This window comes from Pleurodeles waltl, chromosome 1_2 (assembly GCF_031143425.1).
Source record: "Pleurodeles waltl isolate 20211129_DDA chromosome 1_2, aPleWal1.hap1.20221129, whole genome shotgun sequence".
Taxonomy (NCBI): Eukaryota; Metazoa; Chordata; class Amphibia; order Caudata; family Salamandridae; genus Pleurodeles; species Pleurodeles waltl.
Window position 1 is genome coordinate 508,919,715 of NC_090437.1, and position 24,694 is coordinate 508,944,408.

The following is a 24,694-nucleotide window of genomic DNA, read 5'->3' on the forward strand; positions in this document are numbered from 1 at the left end:
AAGCAGGCAGCACTTGCAGAAGTGCCAGGACAGGCACTACGAAGAGGAGTGAGCCAGAGCTCACCCGAAGACACAAAAGGGAGTCCCACGATGCCAGAGGACAACTCAGGAAGTTGTGCACTGCAGGTTAGAGTGTCAGGGACCCAGGCTTGGATGTGCACAAAGGAAATCCTGGAGGAGTGCGCCGGAGCAGCTGCAAATCATGCGGTACCCAGCAATGCATTCTAGCGTGGGGAGGCAAGGACTTACCTCCACCAAACTTGGACTGAAGAGTCACTGGACTATGGGAGTCACTTGGACAGAGTTGCTGAGTTCCAGGGACCACGCTCGTCGTGCTGAGAGGGGACCGAGAGGACCTGTGATGCAGTCTTTTGTTGCCTGCGGTTGCAGGGGGAAGATTCCGTCGACCCACGGGAGATTTCTTCAGAGCTCCTAGTGCAGAGAGGAGGCAGGCTACCCCCAGAGCATGCACCACCAGGAAACAGTCGAGAAGGCGGCAGGATCAGCGATACAAGGTTGCAGTAGTCGTCTTTGCTACTTTGTTGCGGTTTTGCAGGCATCCTGAGCAGTCAGCGGTCGATCCTTTGGCAGAAGTTGAAGAGAGAGATGCAGAGGAACTCTGATGAGCTCTTGCATTCGTTATCTAAAGTATTCCCCAAAGCAGAGACCCTAAATAGCCAGAAAAGGAGGTTTGGCTACTTAAGAAGGAGGATAGGCTAGCAACACAGGTAAGAACCTATCAGGAGGAGTATCTGACGTCACCTGCTGGCACTGACCACTCAGAGCAGTTCAGTGTGCCAGCAGCACCTCTCTTTCCAAGATGGCAGAGGTCTGGAGCACACTGGAGGAGCTCTGGGCACCTCCCCTGGGAGGTGCAGGTCAGGGGAGTGGTCACTCCCCTTTCCTTTGTCCAGTTTTGCGCCAGGGCAGGGCTGGGGGGATCCCTGAACTGGTGTAGACTGGCTTATGCAGAGATGGGCACCATCTGTGCCCATCAAAGCATTTCCAGAGGCTGCGGGAGGCTACTCTTCCCCAGCCCTGACACCTTTTTCCAAAGGGAGAGGGTGTAACACCCTCTCTCTGAGGATGTCCTTTGTTCTGCCTTCCTGGGCCAAGCCTGGCTGGACCCCAGGAGGGCAGAAACCTGTCTGAGGGGTTGGCAGCAGCTGCAGTTAAACCCCTGGAAAGTTAGTTTGGCAGTACCCGGGTCTGTGCTAGAGACTCGGGGGATCATGGAATTCTCTCCCCAATGCCAGAATGGCATTGGGGTGACAATTCCATGATCTTAGACATCTTACATGGCCATGTTCGGAGTTACCATTGTGACGCTATACATAGGTAGTGACCTATGTACAGTGCACGCGTGTAATGGTGTCCCCGCACTCACAAAGTCCGGAGAATTTGCCCTGAACGATGTGGGGGCACCTTGGCTAGTGCCCACACACTAAGTAACTTAGCACCCAACCTTTACCAGGTAAAGGTTAGACATATAGGTGACTTACAAAGTTACTTAAGTGCAGTGGTAAATGGCTGTGAAATAACGTGGACGTTATTTCACTCAGGCTGCAGTGGCAGGCCTGTGTAAGAATTGTCAGAGCTCCCTATGGGTGGCAAAAGAATTGCTGCAGCCCATAGGGATCTCCTGGAACCCCAATACCCTGGGTACCTCAGTACCATATACTAGGGAATTATAAGGGTGTTCCAGTATGCCAAAGTGAATTGGTGAAATTGGTCACTAGCCTGTTAGTGACAATTTGGAAGGCAGAGAGAGAGCATAACCACTGAGGTTCTGGTTAGCAGAGCCTCAGTGAGACAGTTAGTCATCACACAGGGAACACATACAGGGCACACTTATGAGCACTGGGGCCCTGGCTGGCAGGGTCCCAGTGACACATACACTAAAACAACATATATACAGTGAAATATGGGGGTAACATGCCAGGCAAGATGGTACTTTCCTACACTATTGCTTTCTATGCTGTTTACTGATTGCTAATGCTTATATAATATGGTGTTTACTTACCTCCAGTTGGGGTATTGCCTATACAGTATTTTAGTATTTGTGTTATTATAATAAACTACCTTTATATTTGATAGAGATTTCTAGTTGCAGATTCCTTACCTTGAACAATACCCCCGGCAGGTTGCGTCACTAGACTCGGCGGGGATCGTTGGCGTTGTAGTCGGCGTGATGACGTCGGGAGTAGTACATAGACGCCACCCCGGCGCAGTGACATCAGTTCTTTTCTTTCCGCGCCACACGCTGATCCTGAGAGACCTACCCTGGTCTGTCTTTGACCAAGTTCGACCGTTTTGTTGAGTTTTTTTGTGAGTTTTTGGTGTGTTGGGATGTCCCTGAAGACCGGTTTCAAGGCTTGGGAGGACTGTCACCGCATGATGTTGGTGACAGATATGCATCGGGTCTGTTAGTGGTGCTTGTTGCGCGATCACGGCCCAAAGTCGTGCTCGGAGTCCCCGTCCATGCACCTGAAGGCCTTGAGGGAGCGGTCCCTCAAGCTCAAGGTGGCCCGGTCCGCGTAGGTCCCGGTTCCGCTCGAGGAGAAGGTCTCAAGACTGTTCGCGGAGCCACCACCATTCTTCTTAGCTGTGCCCGAAGACTTGGACGAAGAAGTCGAAGTGGTCCCATCACCCTTTCACTTCACCCCTTCGCTCAGCTGATGCGATGCAGGAGGAGCATCGGCGCTCGAGGCCTCCGTCTTTGGAGCCTGCTTCTGGGACCGCTCCGCGCTTCCCTGAATATCCTCATTTTTGGGCAGGCCGGCCCCAGTATGGCGCCTTCGGGTCCAGCCACTGAGGTCCCCTCTGGATCTGCTCTCAGATCCATTCCGATGCCAATCATACCACTAACACTTTCCCCGGCGATTGTTCAATTGGCGACGCTCCCGACGTCAGTGGTGCTCACCATCGACGTTGACCTGATCCTTATCACCGAGGACTCTAAATCAGAATGGTATCGGCCAACGCCACCTTCGTCTTCAGTGGGGCCTACTCACCCCAGGTCGGATTTGGACCCTTTTTCTTATGGGTACAAATTCGGGGAAGGATTGGAGGGGTCCTTGGACCCTTATGAATACCAGGGTAATCCATCTTTGGACTGGACACACAAATTAGATGAGGCCTGTGGACTGGACACTTCTCCAGACTCTGGAATGATGTCTCTTCCTACCGTGGCTACTGCGGAGGGAGCGACTTATGTTATGGTGGTCAGTAGGGCAGCTGAGGTCCTTGGGCTTGAGCTGCCTACTGTACAGGTCAAGTGAAATCGCCTGACAGAGGTGCTTCAGCCAGGCGCTTACACATCTGAGCCTCTTTTGCCATTCAATGAAGTCCTCACCGATGTCCTTTTGTGTACTTGGTCCAAACCCAACACAGGGGCTCCAGTGAATAGGACTATCGCATGCCAGCATCGGCCCACCCCAAACACTAAATTCCTGTCCCAACACCCCCACGCCTCTTGTCACCCAGGCTTCCTCTTCCTCAGGCGCATTCCTTTCCACACCCCCGGATAGGAAATCAAAAAGGCTGGAACAATTTGGGAAGATGATGTTTTCTTCCTGCAGTCTCGCGCTGTGGTCCGTGAACACTGCATGCCTTTTGGGCTGCTATACCCATTCTTTGTGGGATGCGGTCACGCAAGTCCTGCCGCAGATACCAGAGGCGGCCCGTGCTATCGTCTCCCAAGCTGTCAACGATGAGAGAGATGCAGCGAAGTTTACTATCCGATGTGGGCTGGACATGACTGACTCTCTGGGCAGATCGGTTGCTACGACGGTGGCCTTGAGAGGCCACGCTGGTTGCGTACGTCGGGGAATGTCCAACAGTCTCTTATGGACATATCCCTTTAATGGCTCCCATCTTTTTGGAGACAAGGCAGACTCTGCCTTTGAGAGATTCAAGGATTCCCTGGCTACGGCTCAGTCCCTTGGCCTTTCCACTGCCCCTTGCCCCCAACAGTCCACCTTTTGCCCCTTGCGTGGCCACGGAAAGGGCTCCCTGTCGCATCCCCAACCAAGCCACCCATGCTGTTCAGCTGCTGCGTGGCTGGGGAAGCAGAATCCCGTGTGGGATAGGAAACCAGAGGTCTACCCAGTCTGCCCCTGCCCCTGCTGCAGCATCCAAACCCTCCTAGTCCTTTCCACTCACTCCGATCCAGTTGGCGGCAGGATTTGCTATCACCTGCCCTACTAGGAATCCATCACTATGGACAGGTGGGTTTTGCAGATAGCTCTGAAGGGCTATTCTCTCCCCTTCGAATCTGCCCCACCAGCCATCAATCTGCCAACTTCCGGAGGATCATTTTGCACTTCTCCACCAGGAAGTCGCAGCTACCTTGGTAAAGGAAGCCATAGAGAAGGTCCCTGTGCCCAGAAGTAGGTCGTAGTTATTCACGCTTCTTTCTGGTGCCGGAAAAGGACAAGGGCTTACGTACGATCCTAGACCTTCGGGACCTCAACTACTTCCTCGAGAAGGAGAACTTTAGAATGCTCACCCTGGCTCAGGTCCTGTCTGCCTGAGACCCAGGAGACTCGATGGTAGTGCTGGACTTGCAGTACGCTTATTTCCCCATTCCCATCCTGCCTGCCCACAGACATTACCTACGATTCGTGGTAGGTCACGAGCACTGTCAGTTTACCATGCTCCCCTTCGGCCTTACCAGCGACCCTTGGGTGTTCACAAAAGTAATGGTGGTGGTTGCAGCTCATCTGTGCAGGTTAGGGGTCTCAGTCTTCCCATACCTCGACGACTGGCAGTTGACGGCGGAGTTGCCCCAGAAAGTCATCTCCTACCCTCAGACTATGGCAAGCCTCCTGCACACGCTGGGGTTCACTATCAACATGCTGAAGTCACACCTGACTCCCTCTCAGACGCTCCCTTTCATCGGAGCTGTTCTGGACTCAGTGCAGTTTCGGGCTTATCCTCCCGAAAAGCGAGTCCAAAATATTCAGGGTATGATTACAAACTTTCAGTGTCTGTCTTCGGTGAAACTGACTCTGAGGCTGCTGGGCCTCATGGCCTCCTGCATCCTGCTAGTAACACATGCCCGATGGCATATGCGGGCTTTGCAGTGGGACTGAAAGTTCCAGTGGGCACAGCATCGGGGGAATCTCTCCGACATGGTCCAGATCTCGGAGGGGCCTGCAAAAGACCTGCAGTGCTGGTTTTCGAATCCATGTTGGGTCAGCCGGCAGATCCATCCCCCTTCCCCAACCAGAGTCTGGGCTCCATATCAATCTTCTGGAGCTCCGGGCGGTCAGGCTTGCGTTGAAAGCATTTCTTCCCTCTCTCAAAGGGAAAGTAGTGCAGGTGTTCACGGACAATACTACCACCATGTGGTACTGCAACAAACAGGTCGGGGTAGGATCCTGGACCCTTTGTCAGGAGGCACTATGCCTCTTGACATGGCTGGTACATGAGGGCATTACCCTGGTGGTTCAACATCTGGCAGGTTCTCTCAACGCCAGAGTGGACAAACTCAGCTGTTGATGCACAAGCCGATCACGAATGGCATCTCCATCCGGAGGTGGCGCAAGGTCTCTTTCAGCAGTGAGGAGAGCCTTGGTTAGACCGGTTCACCTCTGCAGAGAACGCACAATGTCAGCTGTTTTGCGCGTTGGAGTTTCCAAGGCGGCACTCGCTCAGAAACGCTTTTCGTCTCGAGTGGAACTCCGGCCTACTTTACGCCTTCCTGCCTGTACCGCCTTCCTGCCTGTACCACTTCTGCCCAGAGTTCTCAAGAAGATCAGGAACGACCGGGCTCAAGTCATCTTCGTGGCTCCGGACTGGGCATGGAGAGTTTGGTATCCAGAGCTATTGAGCATGGCCACCAATCCTCCACTCAGGCTGCCTCTTCGGGCTGATCTTCTGTCGCAGCAACAGGGAACGGTTCTCCACCCGAACCTGTCCAATCTCCGCCTTCATGCGTGGAGATTGAGCGGCGGTCTGCAATGTTATCTTGGCAGCGAGGCGTTCCTCTATCAAAACAGTATACGCCTGTCCTTGGAATAAATTTGTGGCATGGTGTAGCAACAAATCTGTTGATCCCCTCTCTGCCCCTTTATCTGAGATTCTTTTGTTCATTTTTTCTTTGGCCCGGCAGGGCTCTGCTTTGGGCACCCTTAAAGGGTATTTATCTGCCATTTTGGCCTTTCTTAAGCTACCTGATCAGCCCTCACTCTTTAAATCTCCTATTGTGAATAGATTCCTTAAAGGTCTCATCCCATTATTTCCTCCCACTCCATTTATCATGCCTAAGTGGGACCTCAATCTTGTCCTTACTTAATATTTACTCCCTTTAAGCCGGTGCACAATTGCCATTTATGGCTCCTCATTTTCAAGACTGTCTTTCTTGTTGCCATTTAAGCCCTTTCTTCCAAGCTTTCATTCTTGTCTGTGCACCCTGACAAAGTGGTGTTGCGCACTAAGGCTTCCTTCCTTCCCAAGGTTGTTACGCTTTTTCATGTAGGCCAGTCCATCACATTGCCTACTTTTTACGCACCCCTATATCCTTCCCATGAGGAGAAGAGACTCCACCGTCTGGACCCAAAAAGAGCGTTGGTGCTCTATCTGAATCGATCTAAAGATTTCTGGGTGGATGATCAACTCTTTGTCGGGTATGTGGCTGCAAAGAGAGGGAAGGCGGTGCAAAAAAATACCATCTCTCTGTACTACTTTGCATCAATATATGCTATGCTTTGGCCAAGAAGCAACCCCCTGAGGGCTTGCACGCTCATTCTACCAGAGCAACTGCTGCTTCCACTGTGTTAGCACACGGAGTTCCTGTCCTGGATATCTCCCAGGCAGCTAATTGGGCATCCTTGCACACGTTTGCTAAATATTGCTGCCTGGACAGTCAGGTCCGTCAGGACAGCTACTTTGGTCATTGAGTCCTGCAGGACTTTCTAGTATGATCTTGGTTCGCAGCCCTCCTCCGAGGATGGCATTGCTTGGGTATATATTCTAAGGTAAGGAATCTGCAACTAGAAGTCTTTTATCAGATGTACAAGTTACTTACCTTCGGTAATGAAATATCTGGTAGAGTTATATTCTAGTTGCAGATTCCTTACCGATCCACCCATCCTCCCCACTTGGGAACTGATTTCTAGGGATAGGGATTCCCCCTTCAGGTTAGCTCTGGCACACCAGTCTCGGTGTTCTTAGCAGCTCTGTGCTTCGGCGTGGAAAGTTGTGAAAAGAAACTGACGTCACTACGCTGAGCCGGTGCCTATGTACTACTCCTGATGTCATCAAGGTGACTGACGCCCGCGGCCACCTACCGACGGGCAAGGGTATTGCTCGAAGAAAAAATCTCCAGATCCAGTCTGACGCCTGGGGGGAAATTCTTAGGTAAGGATTCTGCAACTAGAATATATCTCTGCCAGATATTTCATTACCGAAGTAACTTGTACTTCTGGTCTCTACTTCACTCACTCAGACTTGAGAAAGCTTCCCAATAGCACTTCATACTGTGTTGTCTCATCATTCATTTTGTAAATCAGTTTTTCAAAGGTGGCCATGGTGTGCATATCTTCCAATCAGTCAATAAACAGCGGACCTTTGCTCATTTACCAGTATTGTCTTATCTGATAGAGACAACTAGCCGCAGATTCCTTACCTTAGAATTCCCCCTAGGCGCCAGACTGGATGTGAGAAACTTTTCCTCAGCAGTACCTCTGCACGTCGGTAGAGGGCATCGAGCGTCTCCATATCGAAGTCGTCCCTGGACATGACGTAAACGAAGTCCATATAGTCCCTCCTCCGATGAGTTGACGTTAGTTTCTTCTTTTCCCCGGAGCAATGCAGTTCCGGAAAAGCAGTTCCTCGAGCCCTTGGGCCTTCGACTCCTTTTTCAGGGATTTTTATAATAAAGGTTTAGTGTATATGCCTTCAGGCTTCAAGCCCTGTGGGTCCTGTGCTTGACAGATGTTCAGTCACACACCCACACTCAGTATGTGTGTGGTGTCTGGGCACTCACCATGATGCCAACGTTTGCGACGGCTGTCATCGGCTGCAGCCCAAGTCCTTGCAGGAGCGTCGGATGAAGGTCCTGGTGGCGCAGGCGGAACAATCTTCCTCACTGATGCGCCTGAGTCCATCTTCCTTCTCACGGTCCAGAGAGCGCTCTCAAAGTTGTTCACATACAGCTCCTGTGATGTCTCCAGTTCCATCGGCGTCCTCAAGTAAGTGTCCTAGGGCAAAGTCTCATCCTTCGACGTCCCCATCCTGCGCACCTTTCCTAGATTCACTGAGGTGGAGCCTGGGCTGGAGTCGACCCCTTCCCTTCCGCCCTAGTCTGGTGCTGGGACGACTGATCCAAATGTGGGACTACTACTCATCCCTGCATATTATTTTTGGGTCTTCCTCTCCCTCTGGAGCACCTTCGGGCCCCAAGGAGGTGGCGGGTGCTCTTACAGGATCTCCACCAACAGCTTTGCCCTTGGTGTCCGTCCAGCCCCACGTCTTCAACTCTGAGTTGGATCTGCACCGATGCACAGCTTCTTGCATCCACCATCGACTGTGCCTGATCCTCTTATTCTGACGCCATCCATTGCAAATGTGGCTCACTCAACTTCGCTCAACACTCCTTTTGTTCTCTCTCCGGAGTCGGATGATGCCGTTTCTGAGGAGTCTTCACCCTCTCGACATCGACCGATGCCAGGAGTGGCGCCGTTCGAATTGGATGTTCTTACTTTTGTTCCTCCTTTGGAGATTCCTGCACATCATCAGCCTCCTTTTTCAGGCCCCATTCCATTTTCACAATCTGATTGTTTGCTTGACTTAGCCAATGTGAGTGGTCTTGATTCCTCACCTTCATCCAGCTTCCTCTTGTTCCCTCGTTTGGTGACTGAGCCAAGTTCTGCTTTACAACACAGTCTCTTCCGATGCTTGGTGACAGCGTTTCACCTCAGGGTCCTGGATGGCCTTTAGATTCTTCAAGGTGCAGTTCACTGTCCTGGAATAGTGTTCCGACCCCAGACACCCTGGGAAAACCCAAAGTGGGTCTCTAAAAGACACTTGGTTGTGACAGAAGATTTAAACAAAGTGGTTTTGGGGAGGTGACATTCTGGGGAGGTGACTTTGGAATTTTTTTAATAATTGTGAGATTACAGGTCTCATGAAGAAATGAGGGTTAGTTTCAGATATAGGTCTGCTGGCACAGAAAGGAAGAAAATGATATCAGCATGCAAAAGTCACTCCAATATGTTGTTACACACATCACTGTGGAATGGAATGCTGTCGGTGTTAAGCCACATGATGCCGGCGCACAAGGGTACTCCCTAAGGTTTCTAGATGCAGTCTGACACAAGGGAAGTATTCAAAAAGTGAAGAATCTCTAGTTAGGATTCATCAGAAACAGCTAGATATGTCAGGAGAAACAACAACTTCTCCCAATGACCTGCACAGATATTTTTTTGTATTAGAGGGTGTAAAGAAATGCCTCCTTGGCATAGTTACCCCCTGACGTTTTGCCTTTTGCTGATGCCAAGTTATGATTGAAAGGGTGCTGGGACCCTGCTAACCAGGCCCCAGCACCAGTGTTCCTTCCCTAAACTGTACCTTTGTCTCCATAATTGGCACAACCCTGGCACTCAGGTAAGTCCCTTGTAACTGGTACCCCTGGTACCAAGGTCACTGATGCCAGGGAAGGTCTCTAAGGGCTGCAGCATGTCTTTTGCCACCGTAGGGACCCCTCACTCAGCACATGCACACTGCTTCACAGCTTGTGTGTGCTGGTGGGGAGAAAATGACCAAGTCTACATGGCACTCCCCTCAGAGTGCCATGCCAACCTCACACTGCCTGTGGCATAGGTAAGTCACCCCTCTAGCAGGCCTTACAGCCCTAAGGCAGGGTGCACTATACCACAGGTGAGGGCATATGTGCATGAGAACTATGCCCCTACAGTGTCTAAGCAAAACCTTAGACATTGGAAGTGCAGGGTAGCCATAAGAGTATATGGTCTGGGAGCTTGTCAAACACGAACTCCACTGTTCCATAATGGCTACAGTGAAATCTGGGAAGTTTGGTATCAAACTTCTCAGCACAATAAATGCACACTGATGCCAGTGTGGAATTTATTGTAAAATGCACCCAGAAGGCATCTTAGAGATGCCTCCTGAATACCAATTTGACTTCTAGTGTTAGGCTGACCAGTTTCTGCCAGCCTGCCACAACCAGATGAGTTGCTGGCCACATGGGGAGAGTGCCTTTGTCACTCTGTGGCCAAGAACAAAGCCTGTACTGTGTGGAGGTGCTTCTCACCTCCCCCTGCAGGAACTGTAACACATGGCGGTGAGCCTCAAAGGCTCACCCCTTTTGTTAGAGTGCCACAGGGCATCCCAGCTAGTGGAGATGCCCGTCCCTCCGGCCACTGCCCCCACTTTTGACAGCAAGGCTGGAGGAGATAATGAGAAAAACAAAGAGGAGTCACCCACCAGTCAGGACAGCCTGTAAGGTGTCCTGAGCTGAGGTGACCCCTGCCTTTAGAAATCCTCCATCTTAAGTTTGTAGGATTCCCCCAATAGGATTAGGGATGTTCTCCAACACCCCCCCCCCCCCCCCCCTCCCACCCACCCAAAACAACCTGAAACAAGGACGCTGACCTGAAAGCCCTGCAGAGACGACAGAAGACGACAACTGCTTTGGCCCCAGCCCTACAGGCTTGTCCCCTGACTCAAAAAACTGCAATAGCGGTGCATCCAACAGGGACCAGCGAACTCTGAAGCCTTATTGGACTGCCCTGAACGTAAGAACCAAGATATTCCTGTGTCAGCGGCTCTGCTCAACAAACAGCAACAATATTTCAACTTTTCTGCAACTTTCCAAGACCTCACTCTTCCTGCCGGAAGCGTGAGACTTCACCCCCTACACCCGACTCCCCCGGCTCGAGATCCAGAGAACAAACACCTCAGGGAGGACTCCCAGGTGACTGCGACCTCCTGAGGAGCCCGAGACAACCCCCCTGGACCCCCACAGTGACGCATGCCGAGAGAATCCAGAGGCTCGCCTTGACTGCGACTGCCTGTAACAAGGGACCCAACGCCTGGACCAAGCACTGCACCCTCAGCCCCCAGGACCAGAAGTAACCGAACCTCAGTGCAGGAGTGACCAGGCCACCCTCTGCCTAGCCCAGTCGGTGGTTGGCCAGAGAAGCGCCCCCTGTGCCCTGCCTGCACCGCTAGAGTGACCCCCGGGTCTCTCCATTGAATCCAATACAAAACCCGAATCCTGCTTTGCACACTGCACCCGGCCCCCCTGTGCTGCTGAGGGTGTGTTTTGTGTGCCTACTTGTGTTTCTCCCTCCTCCCACCCCAACGGTGGGCTGCCTATGCCCAGGAACTGAGACTTGTAAGTGTCTTACTTACCTCACAATCTAACCAATACTTACCTCCCCCAGCAACTGTTGATTTTTGCACTGTCTACTTTTAAAATAGCTTATTGCCATTTTAACAAAAACTGTATATGTTATTGCTCTAATTCAAAGTTCCTAACTTACCTGTGTGGAGTACCTTGCATTTTATGTATTTACTTTAAATCTTGAACTTGTGGTTCTAAAAATAAATTAAGAATATATATTTTTCTATATAAAAACTATTGGCCTGGAGTAAGTCTTTGAGTGTGTGTTCCTCATTTATTGCCTGTGTGTGTACAACAAATGCTTAACAATACCCTCTGATAAGCCTACTGCTCAACCACACTACCACAAAATAGAGCATTAGAATTATCTACTTTTGCCACTATCTTACCTCTAGGGGGAACCCTTGGACTCTGTGCACACTACCTCTTACTTTGAGATAGTATAAACAGAGCCAACTTCCTACAGAGGGCCTTGCTGCCAAAACGACATTCACTACTTTTGGGGGTGAGGGAGAGGGAAGTAGGTTTCAAAGGTGGTCCACTGTCACCACTCCATCTCCAAGCATTGAAGTTTAAGTTGTGTAGATTCAGGTGAAAGGACCTGTCCTGCTGCAAGAGACATCTGAATTGGATGAGAGATGCTCATGGCCAGAAGTTCTCACTACAACATTCTCCTGGTCCAGTCTGGAGCCACAAGGATGACTTGGTCTTGGTTGTTCCTGATTGTCTGATATTTAGGGAGGAGAGGTAGAGCGGAAAAATGTACAAGTGTCCTGAGCTCTAATGCAGCGGACAGAAGGAGTCTTAGAGAGAGCTGCCTTGGGAATTCCAACATGCAAAAGTTAGGAACCTGCAACTTCTCTGCAGTGATGAGGTCGTGCCAAGGTTCTCACTGCTGTATGACACCTTGTGCCACCTCTGAACGCAGATGCCAGGCTGTATTTAAAGCTACTACCAGGTGGTGTAGGCCTGGGCAGATAAACCCTGAAGACCCAGCCAATGCCAGAGGTGCAAGGACCCCTGGCATCAGACGAGCAATACCAAAATCAGCAGTGTGATCGGAGAGTACCTGCACTCGTACCCCATTGGTGGAAGCACATCTCTCGTAACTCCAACAGGTTGATGTGGAGACAGGTTTCCAATGGAGATGAAAGTGCTTTGATCGCCACGTCTCTAAGATGACTTCCCCATTCCAGCAACAATGCATCCGTCACCACCATTAGTTCTTGGAGGAGTAGAATGAGGGGTCTGCCACTGTTCTGTTGTGGTACAGCAGCCACCACTGCAGATGTTTTCTAGTCTCCTCTGACAACTAAATCCGAAAGAAACCCTTATTGCTGAGCCCACTAAGATTTCAGATTCCACTGCAGAGTCCACATGTGGCACCTGGTGTGGTAAACAAGCTGGATGTAGGAGGCCAAGAAGCCTCACATATGCTCTCACCAAAACAAAATTCAAAGGTTAAAACATTTGGATCATAGTCCAAATGGCCAGGAATTGTTATAGTGGAGGGAAGGCTTGAAACAACACCATGTCCAGGATGGTCGAATAATTTGCAGCCTCTGTGAAGTAGTCAGGAGCGACTTCAACAAGTTGATGGAAATTCCAAGCAATGTCAACAGGCTGGCCGTCATCTGTAGATAGTTTGACTAGAGGCTAGCCCACCTTCAGCAACCATTTGTCGAGGTAAGGGAAGATTCCCTAAAGGAGAGAAGGACCCCTTAGAATGCTCTAATTATAGGTCCAAATTGTTTATTTTCTACCAACAGAAAAATCCTGCAGAATGAACAAGGCGTGTACCTTAGCCCCACTGCATCAATCAACTGCAGTTGAAATTACTCATTTTCAAATCCTTTGAGGGACCAGACAAGGGTGCCCATTGTCAGCAATCCCTTTTATTGGGTGCGAGGCCCTTGCCACTGCCATATGGAATAACCAGCACATCAAGTGATTGATGACTCCAGTAGGTGAACAAAGTGCTCTACCACGTGGATGATATTCTATATGACCCTGTCACACCTAAGGAGGAGGGAGGGATGAGTCTGCTATGTCTGCCTCGCATGGAAAGCTACTGGCTGGCACATTCAATCTGTACGCAGAGAAACACTGGATCATAACCTACTGTAGGAAAGTACCATCTTTCGTGGCATGTTACCCCCAATTTTACAAGTATGTCAGTATGTTTTTGCCTGTCTCACTGGGATCCTGCTAGCCAGGACCCCAGTGCTCATAATTTGTGACCTAATGTGTATGCCTGTGTAGTGCCTAACTGTGTCACTGAGGCTCTGCTAATCAGAACCTCAGTGCTCATGCTCTCTCTGCCTTTAAATTTGTCACTATATTCTAGTGACTACATTTACCAGCTTCAATTGGCATACTGTGTAGGAGGCTGGCCTAGCTTATAGTGGGTACCTTGTGGTACTTACACCCTGTGCCAGGTCCAGTTATCCCTTATTAGTAGAATAGAGATGTTTCTAGCAGCTTAGGCTGATAGAAGGTAGCTATGGCAAAACAGCTTAGGCTGAACTAGGAGACATGCAAAGCTCCTACTATACCACTTATATCATGTAGCACAATATCATAAGAAAACTCAATACTCAGAGTTACTAAGAATAAAGGTACTTTATTTTTATGTCAATATGCCAAAAGTATCTCAGAGGATACCTTCACTTAGGAGGTAGGTAATATACACAAATGACATGTACACAAACCCAAAACAGGTAAGTAACAGTAAGAAAAGTAGTGCCAACAATGTAGAATCACAATAGGATGCGATAGGTAGACATAGGTCTAGGGGCAACACAAACCATATACTCCAAATGTGGAATGCGAATCGACCCCAGGCCTATGGGAGCTTGTAGAGGGTCGCTGGGACTGTGAGAAAACAGTAAGGGTGTCCAAAATACCCCACCCCAAGACCCTGAAAAGTAGAAGTAAAGTTATCCTACTACCCCAGAAAGACACAATAGTCATGATAGGGGATTCTGCAAGAACCACAAGCACCAGCAAAACACTGAAGACGGATTCCTGGACCTGAGGACCTGTAAAGGAAGGGGACCAAGTCCAAAAGTCGCAAAAGTGTCCGGGGGGCAGGAGCCCACTAAACCCCGGATGAAGGTGCAAAAGGGCTGCCTCCGGGTGGAAGAAGCCAAAGATTCTGCAACAACGAAAGGTGCCAGGAACTTCTCCTTTGGTCAGAAGATGCCCCACAGCGCGCTGGGGGACGCAGAAGTGTTCCCACACAGAAATACCGCAAACAAGCCTTGCTAGCTGCAAGAGTCATGGTTGAGGATTTTGGGTGCTGTTGAGGACCAGGAAGGACCAGGATGTCGCCCCTTGAAGGAGGAGACAGGGGAGGCACTCAGCAACTCAGACAGCCCCCACAGAAGCAGGCAGCACCCACTAAACCCCGGATGAAGGTGCAAAAGGGCTGCCTCTGGGTGGAAGAAGCCGAAGATTCTGCAACAACAAAAAGGACTAGGAACTTCTCCTTTGGATTGAAGATGTCCCACGACGTGCTGGATGTTGCTGAAGTGTTTCCAGGCAGAAATACCGCAAAAAAAGCCTTGCTAGCTACAAAATTCGGGGTTGAGGATTGTGGGTGCTGCTGGGGACCTGGAAGGACCAGGATGTCGCTCCTTGGAGGAGGAGACAGAGGTGGGTGCTCAGCAACTCAGAGAGCCCCCGCAGAAGCAGGCAGCACCCGCAGAAGTACCAGAGCAGGCACTTAGAAGATCTGTGAACTCAGAGTCACAAAAGGAGGGTCCCATGACGTCTGAGTCCAACTCAGCGGATTGAGCACTTCAGGACGGAGCGCTGGGGACCCAGGCTAGACTGTGCTCAAAGGAATCCTTGGAGAAGTGCACAGAAGCCGGAGCAGCTGCAAATCACGCAGTACACAGGTTTGCTGTCTGGTGTGAGGAGGCAAGGACTTACCTCCACCAAATTTCAGACAGAAGGGCCACCGGACTGTGGGAGACACTTGGGCACAGCTCCTGTGTTCCAGGGGCCACGCTCGTCAGGATGAGAGGGGACCCAGAGGACCGGTGATGCAGAAGTTTGGTGCCTGCGTTGGCAGGGGGAAGATTCCGTCGACCCACAGGAGATTTCTTCTTGGCTTCCAGTGCAGGGTGAAGGCAGACAGCCCTCCGAGCATGCACCACCAGGAAACAGTCGAGAAAGCCGGCAGAATGAGGCGCTACAATGTTGCTGGTAGTCATCTTGTTACATTGTTGCAGTTTTGCAGGCGTCCTGGAGCAGTCAGCGGTCGATCCTTGGCAGAAGTCGAAGAGGGAAGTTCAAAGGAACTCTGGTGAGCTCTTGCATTCGTTATCTGAGGAATAGCCCAGAGGAGAGGCCCTAAATAGTCAGAAAAGGAGGTTTGGCTACTAAGAAATGAGTCTTGCTTGGCTACTGAAAGCGGTAAGAACCTATCAGGAGGGGTCTCTGATGTCATCTGCTGGCACTGGCCACTCAGAGCAGTCCATTGTGCCCCAACACTTCTGAATCCAAGATGGCAGAGGTCTGGGACACACTGGAGGAGCTCTGGGCACCTCCCTTGGGAGGTACTGGTCAGGGGAGTAGTCACTCCCCTTTCCTTTGTCCAGTTTCGCGCCAGAGCAGTGCTGGGGGATCCCTGAACCGGTGTTGACTGGCTTATGCAGAAATGGGCACCATCCCATGCATCTCGGGGCTCAACTATGGACCCCAGGTACTGCCAAACCAGCTCTCTGGGGTTTTCTCTGCAGCTACCGCTGCTGCCAGCCCACAGACAGGGTTCTGTCCTCCTGGGGTCTGCGCAGCCCAGTCCTAGGAAGGCAGAACAAAGAATTTCCTCTGAGAGAGGGTGTTACACCCTCTCCCTTTGAAAATAGGTGTTAAGGGCTGGGGAGGAGTAGCCTCCCCCAGCCCCTGGAAATGCTTTTAAGGGCATATATGGTGCCCTCCTTGCATAAGCCAGTCTAAACCGGTTCATGGAACCACCAGTCCCTGCACTGGTGCAAAACTGGACAAAGGAAAGGGGAGTGACCACTCCCCTGTCCATCACCACCCCAGGGGTGGTGCCCAGAGCTCCTGCAGTGTGTCCCAGACCTCTACCACTGTGAATCCAGAGGTGTGAGGGCACAATGGAGGCCTCTGAGTGGCCAGTGCCAGCAGGTGACGTCAGAGACCCCTCCTGATAGGTGCTTACCTGACTAGGTGGCCAATCCTCCTCTGAGGGCTATTTAGGGTCTCCTGTGGGCTTTTCCTCCGATAACAACTTGCAAGAATTCACCAGAGTTCCTCTGCACCTCTCTCTTCGACTTCTGCCAAGGATCGTCCGCTGACTGCAAATTGCAACAAAGTAGCAAGAAGACTACCAGCGGCATTGTAGCGCCTAATCCTGCCGGCTTTCTCGTCTGTTTCCTGGTGGAGCATACTTTGGGGGCTGCCTGCCTTCATCCTGCACTGGAAGCCACAAAGATATCTCCAGTGGGTCGACTGAATCTTCCACCCTGCTTCAGCAGGCACCAAAGTTCAGCGTCACCGGTACTCTGGGACCCCTCTCATCCTGATGAGCATTGCCCCTGGAATACAGGTGGTGGACCTAGGTGACCCAGACTGTCCAATGGTCCAACTGTCCAAATTTGGAGGAGGTAAGTCCTTGCCTCTCCTCTGCAGACAGTAATCCTGTGCAACGCGTGAACTGCAGATGATAGGGCTTCTGTGCACTTTTGCAAGGGATCCTTCGTGCACAGCCTAGCCCAGGTCCCCAGCACTCCGTCCTGCATTGCTCAACTCGCTGGGTTGACCACCGACTTCGTGGGACCCTCTTTTGTAATGTTGAGATGACCGCCGTGCTCAGTGTTCTTGAACCTGTGTTCAAGGACTTCTGTTGGTGCTGCCGTCTTGTGAGTGGGCTCTCTGTGTTGCTGAGGGCCCCCTCTGTCTCCTCTCCTAAGTGGCAACATCCTGGTCCTTCCAGGGTCCTGGCAGCACCCTTTTTCTTCAACCGTGACCTTTGCAGCTAGCAAGGCTTGTTTGCGATCTTTCTCCAAGGAAACAACACTGCATCCTCCAGCACTCTGTGGGGCATCTTCTGCACAAAGGAGAAGTTCCTAGCACCTTTCGTCGTTGCAGAATCTTCAGCTTCTTCCATCCGGAGGCATCCATTTTATACCTTCATCCGAGGTTAGTGGGTGTCTCCCCCCACCACCGGAGACTTTCACAACTCTTGGACTTGGTCCCCTTCCTTTGCAGGTTTGCAGGTCCAGGAATCCGTCTTCAGTGCATTGCAGTCTGTTGTGGTCTTTGCAGAATCCTCTATCACGAGTTTAGAGTGTTTCTGGAGAAGTAGTAGCACTTTACTCCAATTTTTTAGGGCTTTGGGTGGGGTATCTTGGACACACTTAGTGTTTTCTTACACTCCCAACGACCCTCTACACTAGCATAGGGGGTCCATTCGTGGTTTGCGTTCCACTTTCTTAGTATATGGTTTGTTTAGCCCCTTGGCCTGTTGCATCCTATTGTATTCTACATTGTTTGCACTACTTTCTGACTGTTCTACTTACCTGATTTTGGTTTGTCTGTATATTTTGTGTATTTTACTTACCTCTTAAGGGAGTATATCCTCTGAGATATTTTTGGCACATTGTCACTAAAATAAAGTACCTTTATTTTTAGTAACTCTGAGTATTTTTTTTCGTATGATATAGTACCTATATGATATAAGTGGTATAGTAGGAGCTTTGCATGTCTCCTAATTCAGCCTAAGCTGCTCTGATATAGCTACCTTTATCAGACTAAGCTGCTAGAACACTACTAATCTACTAATAAGGGATAACTGGACCTGGCACAAGGTGTAAGTACCATCAGGTACCCACTGTAAGCCAGGCCAGCCTCCTACAGTAGCCAATGGGATACTCACCTTTAGGGGGACTATACCTACTTATGAGCACTTCCTTTGAGAAATGAGCATAGCCCTAAGCCTATTGGCCTTATTTCTTCCACACAAGATGGAGGAATTTAAAAAGTATTGTCCACTTCAGCTCGTCCACCTTAGGGATGGGACTGTCATGAAGTAGGCACTCATCCTAATTTGACTAATTTTCCTGCCTGTGCTGCCGCTAGAAGTGGGGTCAGGACAGAAGGGTTGGTCATCTCCACTATCTGGAGAGACTTGGGTGGCATTACAAAGGCGACAAGGCCTTTGAAACTCCTGTCCTGGAATGTCCATCCTGCCTCTGCCCAGTGCAGGCTTTTGTCACTGGGCCTCGAGAGCACTTGCTTTCACCGTGAGGTCCAGAAACGTCTCTGTGGTGGCTGAACTGGTCAGGACCAGTCAGTCAGCGCACACTAGTAGATGGTAGGTGTTCAGGGGCACCTCTAATGTGCCCTCTGTGTACATTTGTAGGAGGCTGGCCTGGTTTGTAGTGGGTACCTTGGGTACTTACACCTTATACCAGGTCCAGTTATCCCTTATTAGTGAAATGTAGTAGTGTTCTAGCAGCTTAGGCTGACGGAGGTAGTTATATAGCGGAGTAGCTTATGCTGAACTAGGAGACATGCAAAGCTCCTGCAATACCACTTATAGTTACACAGTACGTATACATAAGTAAGGGCAATACTCAGTGTTACCAAATATAAAGGTAGTTTATTTGGGTGACACAGGGCCAAAAATATCTTAGAGGCAGGGGTAAAGTACTGCAAGTTTCCTTGAGACACACTACAAGTCGTAATTAGAGTTATTGCAAGAACCAACCAAGTCTGCAAACATAAACTGCTGGATTATTGGACCTGCAGAGGAAGGGGACCAAGTCCGGAAGTCAAAAGAAGTTCCAGGAAGTACAGGAGCCCCTGCCAACCCAGAAGAGGGTGCAAAAGAAGAGTCCCCGGTTGGATGAAGACTGCAGAAATGCACCCCAGGCAGATGTCAGTGGGTACCTGCGTGATGCACTGGATGTCCCACGAAGAGAAGTTGGATGCAGGTGAGTTTTGGAGCTGGATTCCTCCAACAAGCCTTGGTTCCGGCAAAGTCACGTTTTGCGTCACGTTTGTGCCATCTGGACACAGGAGGGACCTGGGGTCCCAACTCTGTGTGAGGAGGAGGAAGAGGGGGCTCTCAGCACTTTCGAGAGCCCTCAAAGCACCAGATAGCTCCCACAGGAGGCCCAGGACCCAGGGACAAAGGACGTGCAAAATACGGTTCGTGCAGCACTACAAAGGAAGGTCACATGCCACCGGAGATCAGCTCAGCGAGTTGCGCGTCGCAGGATAGAGTGCTGGGGACCTGGCCTAGGCTGTGCACAATGGAATTTTGCAAATAGTGTACAGAGCCCTCAGGAGTTGAAAACGACGTGGCGCACAGGGGTACTGTCGTTCTCGGGGAAGGCAAGGTCTTCCCCCAAATTGGCACAGCAGGACCTCAGGACAGTCTGTGTCAATGGTGTCCACCATCTGTGTTCCAAGAACCGTGCTTGTTGCCAGGATAGGAGTCCAAGAGAACCGGTCGTCGACTTAGAAGGTGCCTGCTTTAGCAGGGGAGTGACTCGGTCACACCCCTGGGAGATTTCTTCAGTCCTTCTGGTGCAGGGTGAAGACAGGGAGTTCCCAGATCGTCCACACCATGGAAACTGTTGGAGTTGTTGGCTGGAGCTGAAGTTGCAGAGGAAAAGTATCCCTTCTGGAACAGGCTGCGGTTGATCCGAGGTTAGAGGATGAAGTAGTAGTTGCAGAGGATTGATGCTGGAAACCTGCAAGTAGAATCTGAAGAGAACCCACAGGAGAGACCCTAAATAGCTTTGAGATGGGGATTGGCTACCTTATCAGGTATGGACCTATCAGGAGGGGTCTCTGACGTCACCTGCTGGCACTGGCCAGTCAGAGGCCTCCAGAGTGTCCCCCACACCTTGGAAAACAAGATGGCTGAAGTCTGGGACACACTGGAGGAGCTCTGGGCACCACCCCTATGGTGGTGATGGACAGTGGAGTGGTCACTCCCCTTTCCTTCGTCCAGTTTCGTGCCAGAGCAGGGACTGGGGGCCCCTGAACCAGTGTAGACTGGCTTATGCAAGGAGGGCATCATCTGTGCCCTTCAAAGCATTTCCAGAAGCTGGGGGAGGCTACCCCTCCCCAGCCTGTAACACCTATTTCCAAAGGGAGAGGGTGTAACACCCTGCTCCCAAAGGAAATGCTTTGTTCTTCCTTCCTGGGACTGAGCTGCTCAGACCCCAGGAGGGCAGAACCCTGTGTGTGAGGTGGCAGCAGCTTTAGCTGCATTGCAAGCCTCAGAGAGCTGGTTTGGCAGTACTGGGGGTCCATGGTGGAGCCCCCGGGATGGATGGAATTGGCTCCCCAATACCAGATTTGGAATGGGGAGAGGTCAGTTCTATGATCTTAGACACCTTACATGACCATATTCGGAATTACCATTGTGAAGCTACATATAGGTATTGACCTATATGTAGTGCACACGTGTAATGGCGTCCACGCACTCACAAAGTCCCGGGAATTGGCCCTGAACTATGTGGGGGGCACCTTTGCTAGTGCAAGGGTGCCCTCACACTTAGTAACTTTGCGTCTAACCTTCAGTAATGAAGGTTAGACATATAGGTGACTTATAAGTTATTAAAGTGCAGTGAAAATGGCTGTGAAATAATGTGTGCACTATTTCACGCAGGCTGCAGTGGCAGTCCTGTGAAGCGGTTTGTCTGAGCTCCTTATGGGTGACAAAAGAAATGCTGCAGCCCATAAGGATCTCCTGGAACCCCAATGCCCTGGGTACCTAGGTTCCATATACTAGGGACTTACAAGGGGGCCAGTTGAAATTGGTAAGTGAAGTCACTAGCCTATAGTGACCAATTTAAAAGCAGAGAGAGCATAAGCACTGAGGTACTGGTTAGCAGAGTCTCAGTGACACAGCTAAGCACTATACACACACACACACACACATTAGGCCATAAACAATGAGCACTAGGGTCCTGATCAGCAGGATCCCCGTAAGACAGGCAAAAACATACTGACAGACAGGTAGAAATGGGGGTAACATGCCAAGAAAGATGGTACTTTCCTACAACATTTTATTTAAAAAATCAGTGAGGGTTTATTATTCTGAGATGTGCGATACCAAATATCCCAGAATTCAGAGAAGCCATCATGTAGCTGGGTAACTCGTAATGACCATTTCCAGCACATGCATTTAAAATGCCTTCCCTGTACATTTACTATGTTTGAGAATCGACAAAGACATAGCAGGAGCATATCTGCTCATGCAGATATACTGTACCCTCACATGTAATATAATGATGATTGCCTCAAGGATGTAAGGCCCCCTAGAGGGGTGACTTACATATACTGCATGCAGTGTTTAGGGGACATGGCACACAGGCTGTTTGCCATGTTGTGTTTTCAATTTTGGGAGAACCTCGTCACGCGGCCTGCAATGACAGTCTGTAAAAGGTTGGTGCTGTGTTTCTGAGTGGCACAAGTTGTGCTGCAGCTTTGCGGGGCCCTCTCCAGTACTCATGTCCTCGGTACCAAGGGTACCATTTACTAGGGGGTTGAGGGCCTGGTCACTTGGGGATCAAGTGACCAGGCGTCTTTGTTTTAGGGAAGGAACACTGGCGCTGGGGACCTGGTTAGCAGGAACTCAGTGCACTAAAGTTGAAGTTGCATCCAAAACCAAGCAAAAAGTGTGGTTGGGGGGGGGGGGGGTGTACAGCAACCAGAACCCAGCTCCTTACAGGGGGAGTTTTACCTACTCTGCACCACAGGATGTTTTTGTTTGAAATAATTCTCAGACCCCCTCCTAAGAGGTACTGCTGTTGTATCGATTCAAAAGGCGGTTAGAAGTCTGTCAGAAGAACAAGACACTTACCTTGAGTAGTACTTTTTCTGGTAAAAACACTTTCTAACCACAGATTCCTCCCATCCTCCATGTTCTGTGAATTGGTCTCCATCCATTATTAATATTCAAAGTCTAGGAATCTGCACACTGGTAAAAAAAACAATTTGCTGTTGGATCTCTACTTCTGGTCGTTCAGACAGCCTCGAAAGCAACTGACGTCAGATAGCAGGAGTGGTGCCTTCATAGGAAAGGCATCCATATAGCGCCACCTTCCAGTATGCAGAGGTACTGCTGAAAAGATTTCTGAATCCATTCTGACGCCCGGAGTACATTCAAAAAGTGAGTACTCTTGGGTTAGATAGTCCACAAGAAAAGATTTTACGGAGGTAAGTAACCTGTTATTTTAAATTCAGTGATTTCAAAAGCGAACAGACTTGTATAACTTGGTTTTGTTAATACACCCTCTGCATTTCGGATTTTACATTTAAAGAAATGCAAAATGTTGATTATGATTTTTTTCAAATTGGGAAGTATACCATTGAAAACATTAGTTATATTTTAGGACATGAGACAATGCCTGGTATTTTCCAGGTCAGCGGTTGGATGCATAAAGTAGAGGTATGTGTTTCTTCAAATGTAGCTGGCAGCACGCCCTGTTAGTTTTGATATCAAAGCAGCAGTACTCTCCACATATTATTTGAAATGTGGCTGACCTATCTGGTCTTTAAAACAATATCACCTCTGCTGTTTTCGGCTAATTTCTAGGTGTGAACTGCCTGCTGTCTGCATGGAAACACATTGTAACTACAGAGCAACACCTGAAACAAAACTGAAACATTTCCCGATATGATCTTATGTCCCTACTATAAAAGACGCACCTTTATGCAACATAAATGTATGCAATTAGTAAATATAATTACATTTGTAAATATACGCATTACAGGCTTGGTGGTAAACGATCACTGAAAAAAACAATCTAATTCATTTGTCTGGGCAGTCCTGCTGCTTTTGGGTATTTGAATGTCTTTCACCTAAATGTTTATTAATGGGTCACATGCAGAATGGCACGTGGTATATTGTATAGCTAAAGATAGTACCCTAGAATATTTGCACTATGGTAGATCAGCTTGCACCTTAGTTCTGCCTCCTGTCAAGTTTGTAATATTTTGCTACATATGGCAGGACAGCGGTCTATCCTGTGTGTAAAGACACCACACACCACAAACGTGTTCTTGACAAACCACTGGTGTCTTGCTTTACTGGTCGGAGGTCTGTAGGATAAAACTCGTCTGTAGGAAAAACTCGAGATCGCCGCTAGTTCTGTGTTTTAATGATTGATTTCCGTGTTTGTGGTTGTAAGTTTTGCATTAATTGAAAAATTGCGAAAAGAAGCTAATAGAAACCTACTCTTGTATCCTTCTGCCATTTTTAGATGCAAAGCCTACTGAAACCGTGCCAGAAAAAGACCCCAACGATGAATGCTGGTTTGCACCTTCGAAAAGTGAAAAAGCACAAGAATGTAGACCATCTTAAGGGAGAACCTGTTTTTCAATAGCACTTTCACTTCACAATCTCATGTACAGCACTTTTGTTTAATGCACCATCAACACGTTTATGTCCTGAGTTCGTTATATATACATGTGGTAAAGCATCACGTTAGTCTGAAAGTTTATTGTACCCGTCTATATTTGTTCAACATATATTTGAAATACCCCTTAGGTATTCATCAGATGCGTTTATAATTTAGTTTTATTTATAAATATGTCGCCGGTTTGACTAAATGAAATGTATAATTTGACGTCTGTGCCAAATAGGCTTATTTTGTTGGTGCTTAGCAGATAATGTGAACTTGCACCAATTAATGAGTAGGTTTTGCTGTCTTACACCATTTTATGTAAAGATTTTTTTCCATGATTAGTTGTTTAATCTTAGGATAATTAAATTATTTTGCTGAAGTTACTTGGTGAGCTGTAAAAGGAAAACATTTACGGAAGTTTATTTGTAAATATTGATGTTCGTATCTGCAGTGCAGAACATAATGGGGAGCACATTCTGGTAGTAACCTATTCGTTTTCTGTTTTGCTAGATTTCTGTAAGACATCCTTCTCCCTGCACATAAATGTTATATACTTTTTAACGACTAAATAAAATTCTACTAAAATTATTTATTGGTCTCATTTAAGTAGCACAAGGCATTTAATTACACTTCCTCCTAGTTTTGCTTCAGCAAAAAACGAACATTGAGGCCATCTGTTTTCTACTGTTAAGTAACTGCAGTGCACTAGAAGCCAGTTAACAGTAGAGAGAACACGTATTGGTAAAGCTAATAGGGCAGGCTAGCATTTTCCGTTGTAAGCCATGCCTCCTTGCTTGTCTAGTTTTTAAAGAGTTCGCAGGAAATGGGTAGTGTGTGTAGAACTATCACACAAAAAGGGAAAAGGAGTGGTGAGAAGCAGCTTTTAAGTGATTCTGTTCATAGCACACGTTTATTTATT

At 49.2% G+C, this 24,694-nt stretch overlaps 1 protein-coding gene across 5 annotated transcripts in view; it reads left to right on the plus strand.

Annotated features, from left to right (window-relative positions):
* The window catches only part of CENPE (centromere protein E), a 1,295,748-nt gene extending 1,271,385 nt beyond the window's left edge, over positions 1-24,363 (plus strand). For all 5 annotated transcript variants that reach the window (XM_069241483.1, XM_069241500.1, XM_069241509.1 and 2 more), the window contains one exon: positions 23,632-24,363. In XM_069241483.1, the coding sequence (XP_069097584.1) occupies positions 23,632-23,732 (101 nt within the window). In that variant the 3' untranslated portion in view covers positions 23,733-24,363. The remainder of the gene's footprint in view (positions 1-23,631) is intronic.
* Positions 24,364-24,694: the final 331 nt, after the last annotated feature.